Here is an 8,668-nt window from a genome sequence, read left to right as displayed (position 1 = left end):
ACCCCAACAGCATGCAGTTACACTCAGAAGAATCCTCAGCCCTTAACTGGGAGTGAATGCCATTTTCCCTGTCCTCAGTGGTCTCCCCTCACTTGAGACCATTTTTCTCCTCCATGCCCATATTGCTTGTACTGTGCCTGTGTACTAAGCAGAGTGGAAACACAGCTAGGTTCCTTGGTCTTTGCTTCACAGAGTAAGAAGATTATGTTAGTATGGGCTGGTGTGCTTGAAACTAGTCTGAAGACCCCCAAATGTTGAATGACAGGACTAACCTCTTCCCTCTCTTTGCCTCAGCTAAAATATAATGATAACAAGCCTTATGCGCTGCATTTCTGGGACCACAAAGTTTATGTACATTAGCAAGATCCATACCTACATGCCATAGAGTCAGTGTTATTGTTCTTAGTATGAGAATAACGGGGCATCATTTAAGTAATTTGTCTGTAGCCCACTGATGGAACACAACACCACTGACAGCCAACTCCGAAGCCCAGAGTCGTAAGTCCTTCTGTTGTCCCCTTTATTCCTCACAATGATATTTCTCTTCAAGTTCCCATAGTATGGGTGGGTCTGACCTCCCTGGACACATTGCCAGGAAGCTAGTTCATGAAGTGGCATTTTCAGAAGCAGCAAATTTTCATAGGATCGTCAGAAGATTCCAGAGGGTAAACTGTCTTCATGGCTGTAGATGTTTCCAGAGTCAGCTGTGCAGGCAGGCCCTAATCATGCTGTTTAGAGAGACCTCAGCAATTAGTCCAGCTGCAATTAATCTTGGCACCTGCAGTCTTGAGTGCATAAAAATCCCCTTGGTGATACATTTCGTTAGAGGATAAAGGCTTCTTTTAACAACAGAGAATCACTGGGAAAAATAATATACTTACAATGAGCAACTTAGAGACCCATGTCCTGCCCTCGGGCCAGGCTTACTTGGGTACTGGAGGCAGAGAGAGGTAAATTGGGGCTTCTTGATTGGCTGTGCAGCACCCAAAAGTGCATCCTGGAGCCAGGTTGTGCCAGAACATCACCAAAAGGTGATGCAAAGAGTTTCTGAGTTAGGGAAGAAGGGGTGAAGTCAGAGCTCAAGCAAAGGATCCAGGGGCTCCAGGTTAATAGTTTTTAAATCCTGTAATTGCAGTGGAATGAAGGACTTTCCATAGCCTAGGTTCCTAGCTCATCCTCAGCGGGTTTGACTAGTAAGTCACCACTAAGCCCAGGGACTGCATTTAGTCAGCACGTGAGTAACTACTGTGTGGATGACCCGTGGGACAGCTAGACTGACTGAATTGAAACAGAAAATGGCTTAGAAAGTCCTCAGGGATGGGTTTCAAAGCAAAAGGAGGATTGTAACCAGAAAAAAAAATGGATGTATTTCCCAATACACAGGTTTGTCTCTCTGAGTGAAAGTAAAAACCTAAAAGCCTGGGCGTGTGAATTTGGTTAGGAGCAAGGTTTCAGGTTCAACCCCACAAGAGAGAGGGGTACATTGGGAGATGGGATTACAACTCAGTCTTCTATCCCATATGGCCGAATTCTCAATGTTTTCTTCTGACATTTCAATATTATCTCTCTAATACAAAGGACTTCCATATCATCCGCCTGCCCCATCCCATTTTAATCTTCCTTACTGAAAAATCAAAATGGATATGTAATCTCCACTTTCCAGATTCCCAGACAGACATGATAGCCATGAACTATGTCTAATCTTTAAACTATGTCCAACTCTGTAGTGGCATTTCATTTGTATTTTAATAAATAAAGCTTGCCTGAGGATCAGAAAAGTAAAACAGCCACACTGGCCAGGCTTACAGACCAGGCAGCAATGACACACACACTTTAATCCCAGTAACAATTCTCAGTGCCTTTCATAGGAAGGTGTGTTGCTTATTTTTGTTGCTGTAATAAAACACCATCACCAAGAGCAACTTCTAGGAGAAAGTTTATTTAGGCTTAAGGCTCCAAAGGGAATGTCCATAACGGTGGGGGCAACAGGGCAGCAGGCAGCTGAAAGATCCTGTCTTCAACCACAAACATGGAGCAAAAACAGTGAACTCGAAGAAGGGCAAGGTTGTAAACTCTGCAAGCCCACGCCTCCCCCAACAAGGTGTGCCTCATCCAGCAAGGCTCCAGCTCCTCAAGGCTGCATAGCCTCAGACAGCATCATCAACCTGCAAACCCGTGTTCGAGTGCGTGAGCCTAGGGGATATCCTTTATTAAAACCACCACAGGGGCTTCATTTTGTAGCATTCTAATCCTCCATCCAGTTTTATGACCGCCTCAGTTATTTATAGCTTTCTACCTACACTAAACTTAGATGTGTGTCCAAACAGGAGAGAGCTCTGTATATCATAGCAATGTTGCTTGTGTGGCCCGTGAAAAAGATAAAGAAAAAATTAACCAAGATGAACACAGTGGAGGTGGAGGACACTTCCTTTCTGCAAATACATTTTTAAAAAGACTGTAAACTTCAACAGCCCCCAGTTTCAACCCTCTTCAGATAATGTTGCTGAGTCCCCTCATGACAAGAGTAACACCAGAGGGGCACTTCAGAAGGTGGCTCCACAATGACACTGGGGACAATTGCAGCAGGTCCTGACATTCACCCTTCCAACCAAATCTCTAGACATGCTCCCCCACAGGTCACAGCTTGTTGACCAGAAGAAGGGCATTGTGACCAGAAATATGAATCATCCATTTAGTCAGAGAACTGCTGGCCTTCACCCTTTCAGTCTTAGGCCCACAGTGCAACAGGTGTGTGCTGAGCATCAGGCTGGAAAAGGTGTGAAAAGAGCCCAGGTCTCCACAGAAAACAGCTTCTGGGCTAATGGGTATAGTAGCCTGGTAGTCCAATGAATAAGGATATCACTAAAATCTGACATAGGGAGTGTTAAAAAAGAAATGGCCATTTATTTGAGCTTAGAGAAAAAAAAACGGATGCTGGATTTGAGGTCACCGAACTCAGCTCTGAGAAGGTGAGAACGAGGGGAAGAGTGGGCATCAGTGAGAAGAGGTAAACAAGACCCCGAGCATAAGAGATGGGAAGCTGGGTGACCAGGACAATGGTGTATGTGACCAGGACGATGGCATGTTTGAGCTACTGGAAAATAACTAAACAACCAAACAAGATCAACGTCTCTGTGGAAGAGGGTGGGGAGTATGAGGAATGAGACTGAGAGAGAGAGAGGGAAAATGCATTGGAGACCCTGATAAGCTCGGAAAACAATCTGGGCCTTTACTCTTGGAGCAAAGGATGTCTCCGAAAGACTCGGACACTGACAGCAGCAATCTAATTTTAGAAAAGGGCATACTGATGGCACAGAGACCAATTAGGAAGCGATTGTTGTGGTCTGTATGGGGGAGACAGGATTAATGCTGACCTCTGAGAGGCTAGGGCATCTCTACCCAGATGGGATTGACCTAGGAACTAAGGTTCAGACCAATTAACCATTATCAGAAGTCATTCTGAGAGAGGGACTGAAGTAAAGAGGGAGACAGAGGAGTTGTGAGCAAGTGAAACCAAATTTACAGAAAAGCAGGGAAGGGTCCATAAGATGGGCCGGTGGATACTGATGCTTGCTGTCAAGGCTAACCTGAGTTCAAGTCCTAGAACCAACATGGTAAGCAAGAACTTAATACCTGCAAGTTGTCTTCTGATCTACGTACATATTTACATGCTGTGGCATGCATATGAGCATGCGCATGTATATGCGAACACACACGCGCACACACACACGATTTAAGTAATCAAAATCAGAAAAGACTCTGTCCTCATTAGGTTTCTATTACTGTGATAAGACTATGACCAAAAGCAACTTGTGGAGGAAAGAGCTTATTTGACTTATTCATCCTGGTCACAGCCCATCACTGAGGGAAGCCAAGGTAAGAACTCAATTGAGGCTGAAACATTGGCTTGCTGCCCACAGCTTTCTCAACCTGCTTTATTCTTTTTAATTAAAATTTTTTTCATTTTACACACCAACCCCAATTCCCCATCTCTCCCCCTCTCCCACCTATCCACATTCCCCATCATACCCAGTCCACTCTTTAGAGGGGGCAGGCCTCCCTTGGAGCATCAACAAAGTCTGGTATACCAAGTTGAAGCAGGATCAGGCCCTCTCCCCACTCCCACCCCTGTATCAAGACTGAGCAAGGAATCCCACCATAGGGAATGAGCTCCAAAAAGCGATTTCATGCACCTCGGATAAGTCCTGGTCTCACTGCCAGAGGCCCACAGACAGATTAAGCCACACAACTGTCACCCACATTCAGAGGGCCTAGTTTGGTTCCATGCAGACTCCCCAGCTGTCAGTCCAGAGCCCCTGAGCTCCCACTAGCATGGATCATCATCAGCCTGCTTTCTTATACAACCAAGGCCCACGTGACCAGGGGTGGTGCCTCCCACAATGGACTGGGCCCTTGATATTAACCATATTAATATCATATTAATATCATATTAATCATCAATCAAGGAAATGCTCCACATATACCCATAAACCAATCTGATGGTGGTAATCCCTTAACTGTGGCTTCCTCTTTCCAAACCACTCTCACCTGTGTGAGAGTCAAATCACTCCAAAAATTAATAAATAAATACTAACCAGCACAGATTCCCATAATCAGTTATGGTCCCCAGGGACTTTTCCTAGAACTTCTAACAAAAACTGGGCAAAGATCAGTGCAATTTCTATTGAGATTAGTTTATTCTCTGGGAATATTACCAGCTAGTGGAGAATGTACACCCGTGCATGTCCCCTTACCCAGCTGGGGAGATGATCATGGTCAGTGGAATGGTCAATGGCCCTGTTCATTATTTCTTAAGCTTGGCCTGGTTTGCCAGCCATTCGTCTTGGCGAGATGGGCTAACACCAAGTGCAGCTGGGTCCACTATCTGGTAACTAAGCCAAGCTCTTTCTTTTCCCACTTACAGGAATAGCTTATATTTTACAATGTACCTTGTCTTTACTGCCTGTGTAGTAGGAGCTAAGCCCTACCACAGCTACCAGGATGTATCCGTAGTATTCCTTGGTGACCTCATCTTTAGCTCCCTATTCACTTGGGCAATCTGAAGCGGTCTCCTCCTGGCATAAGTGAGGGCATTTTCGAAGCCGTCCTTCTCTACTTACAATTATCTACTATAATTAGTTACATACAGTACAAGAATACGGAAAAGGGTGACAGTGTCATATGTATGATCATCCATGGGCGCCAGTAGGAACCTGCAGAGACCGGCTTGCTTTCCTCAGAGCCCAGGCCTTCCTCTTTTCTAGCCATCCTAAGTATCTCCTCCACAGCAGCCATCCTCCTAATTTACCATCCTCAGTGCTCCAGGCTTTGGTGTTCTATGATGTGGGAGTGTCATATATCAATCTGTTGATTTCATTGGTTAAGTAATAAACCAACTGCTTGGCCTCATAGCTTAGAACATAGGTGGGTGGAATAAACAGAATAGGATGCTGGGCGGAAGAGGAAGTGAGGTCAGACTCTGCTCTGCTCCCAGAGAGACCCGACAGCTCTGCTGGAGCAGAGATGCCATGCTCAACTCTCCCAGGATGGACAGAGGCTAGAATCTTCCCAGTAAGCGCACCTTGGGGTGCTTACACGCATTATCAGAAATGGGCTAGTCCAGGTGCGAGAATTAGCCTGTAAGGGCTAGAGTTCATGGGCCAAGCAGTTCTTAAATGAATACAGTTTGTGTGTTGTTATTTCGGGCATGAGCTAGCCAAGCGGCTGGGGTGTTGGGGACGCAGCCCCGCCGCCGCTTCCATATTTCAACAGTTCTAGCCTTACCTAATTCCTTTTAACCCTAGACCTATGTTCACTGCATCAGGATCTCAGACCAAATTAGTGAGGGCAGATGGGGAGAAAGTAGACAGACTTAAGAAGCAGTTGGCTTCAGCGTTCAGCAACTGGATTACACTGCCTGTGATGGGGAGAGGGAGATTCCAGAAGGAAATTTTAAATTTTCTGTGTAGGTAGTTGAATGATGGAGACATTCTTGGGATCAAAGAACATTAGGATACTAATGCTGGGGGAAGGCTGAGAAACACAAGCTTATCTCAAGTGTGTTGGGTGTAAGATAACAATGAAGACATCAGAGGAAACGCCAAGGAAGACGTTGAGTACACTAGCCTGAAGTTAGTGAGCAGTCTGGCTGTGAACAGCGATCTACAAGCCAATTATAGATGACAGATGATGCTCTGAGCATGAGTAAGCAAAGTTACCAGCAAATCCCAATAGCTGTCCAGAAGAATCAGATTGTGTCGTACAAGCCAATGAAAGGGTGAAGAGCTTTGGGCTGTGAGGGCCAACAACTAGGGCCAGCAGGGAAACAGGAGTTCCAGGAGGCCTGGTGATAGAAAGGTCAGTGCTAGACTTAAGGAGGGCTGTGAGAATGGAATCGGGAGACAGAAGCAGACCACAGAGAGTGGAAGAAAGAATGCCTAATAAAGAAATACAGCCCTGGGGCTGGAGAGACAGCTCAGTGGTTAAGAGCACTAGCTGCTCTTGCAGAGGAACTGGTTCAATTCAAGCATCCACGTGACAACTCAGACATCTGTAATTCTGGTTCCAGAAATCTAATATCCTCTTCCAGCCTCTACAGTCACTGAATGCACGTGGTGCAAAACACACACATAAAATAAAAATAAATATATGTAAACAAAAAGAAAGAAATACAGACCCAAACCTACAGAACTTCTAATTAGGAGAGAATAAAGCATATGATGTCTAAGAGCTGAAGAGATGGCTCAGTGTTTGAGTGTGTTGTTCTTTTTTTTTTTTTTTTTAGCCTGAGTCTTGGGTTTTATTGTTTTTTAAAACAGTAAGATAACAGGACTTAGGGGTCAACAATAAAACTGGAATAAACATTTTGTAAAAAGAAGTTTGGAGCAGGAAGAGGAAGCTACACAATTCCCTTTTATCTCTACCTTCCCATATACATCACTCAGGAACTATCCAAAAGCCTGGGTAAAGCCAGCTAATGGGTCTCTTTGAAACTTGATTCCAGATGTTCTGCCTTCCACAGCCGGTACTTCTGTCCCTAAATTTTACGGTAAAATTGGGCATTGTGCAAAAAGTATCCAGAGTTCAGATGGGTTCCTGCTGCACAGATTCTAAGACGCATCCCAAAGGAAGGATAATTAGAGTGGCTCGTGGTTTTGGAAATGTTTGTGTTTCCCTCGTTGTATAAAGCCTTTCTGTAAATGCATCCGACTCTTCGGGTTTTTTGTTTGTTCATTAGAATCTAATCTCCATGAGCGTAGGAGTCTTTGTCTTGGTTTGGTTTGTTTCAGACAATGTGAGACAAGATTTCACTGTGTTGCCCAGACTAGCCTCCAACTCATGAGACTCCTACCTCAGCCTTCCAAGTGCTAGGTTACAGCCATGACCAAACTCATCTGGAATCTCTGTTGCTTGCAGTATGGTCAGGTGTCACCAAATACTGAATAAACGGGTTACATGAAAGTTCGGGGATCAACTGCATGTGTCCAGGTTAGGGGTCCTTTTGTAAAGACAAGGAGGATGACATCACCTCTCAGAGCTAGGAACTTCACTGCTACTACTTTTAGGGATGTCTTGCATTTTTCCAAAAATAAATTTAATTTTCAAAACAAAAATCAGGTAAGCTTTCCACAGTTCAGCTTTCTGGAAATAAGCCAGAATTTGGCTTCTAGCTTATCAGTAAGTTGAACAGCAGTAATTTCATGCAGACATTATTTCTCTCTGCAGGAGACAGAAAACATTCTCCTTGGTTGTACACACTTAATTCTCTAAATCTGTTCTGTATTTCTGCCATCATTTTATTCCATTCCAGAGGTCTGACATGCAGGAGAATTCATCTCTAAAACTCAAAGTTTCCAAACTGAAATGTGCGGTTGTTGGGCTTAGGTTGGGGTTTATAACCAATTCGATCATTAGTCATTTGTTCCCGGCTTTTGGGGTCACTGCTAAGTCCAGCAGCCCCTTCTCCATCACTGGTTCCTACACCTTCCACATCTTCCTTCTGCTTCTTACGTGTCTCCAAGTCCTTCTGAATGCTCTCAAACTCTTCAATGTCATCGAGCTTGAGCTCCAGGTGTGTTGGTTTCTGTCGCCGCATATTGGAGTCAACACTGGCTGTCACACCCAGTGAGCTATGAGCTATCAGAAATGGCAAGAAAGGCAAAAGCTTTGGGTGGCAAATCCCAGCTACAAACCGATGAATTCAGTTCACAGGATTATCCACAGGCTCTAGCCAGGTTCCAAATGGGTGAATCATTCATTAATCAGATGCTTCCTGTGCTGAGCTATGGATGTTTAAAGTCACTGTCACAACCTCTTTCAGGCCTCTGCAGTTTCCCAGAACCTCAATTCCCACCATGACGCCATTGCTGCACGGCCTGAACTCAAAGGGCACAAGTTCAGTTCCCAGCACCTATGCCAGGAAGCTCTCAGTGGCAGGTAACTCCAGCTCCAGAGGAAATCAGGTGCCTTCTCATGGCCTCCATGGGCACTGTAGTCATGTGACTAAATATTGATATAAAATTTTGGCTTCTAGGAGTTTGAGGATTCCTGAAGAAAGGATCTCACCCTTTATGTCTGAAGATTTGGAAGAATTCCAGGGGATCCAACAACCTCACACTGCTCTGTTGGGGGGGGGGCAGTTTAAATACCCTGTGGGAGTGGTCTTGAG

General features: G+C 44.8%; 1 protein-coding gene across 1 annotated transcript; it reads right to left on the bottom strand.

Moving 5' to 3' along the window:
- Positions 1–7,837: 7,837 nt before the first annotated feature.
- Positions 7,838–8,095, bottom strand: LOC126515294 (anaphase-promoting complex subunit CDC26-like). The gene has a single exon (XM_050164847.1). The coding sequence runs from the start codon at positions 8,093–8,095 to the stop codon at positions 7,838–7,840; it is 258 nt and encodes an 85-aa protein (XP_050020804.1).
- Positions 8,096–8,668: the final 573 nt, after the last annotated feature.

This window comes from Alexandromys fortis, unplaced genomic scaffold (assembly GCF_014885135.2).
Source record: "Alexandromys fortis isolate MF-2015 unplaced genomic scaffold, M_Fortis_MF-2015_v1.1 scaffold_138, whole genome shotgun sequence".
NCBI classification, from domain to species: domain Eukaryota; kingdom Metazoa; phylum Chordata; class Mammalia; order Rodentia; family Cricetidae; genus Alexandromys; species Alexandromys fortis.
The sequence above is the reverse complement of the archived record's forward strand: the minus strand, read 5'-3'. Positions and strand labels throughout refer to the sequence as shown.

What these genes read in the sequence shown, in the direction of transcription:
- LOC126515294 (XM_050164847.1), bottom strand. Translation starts at nt 8,095, where the DNA reads ATGCGGCGACAGAAACCAACACACCTGGAGCTCAAGCTCGATGACATT.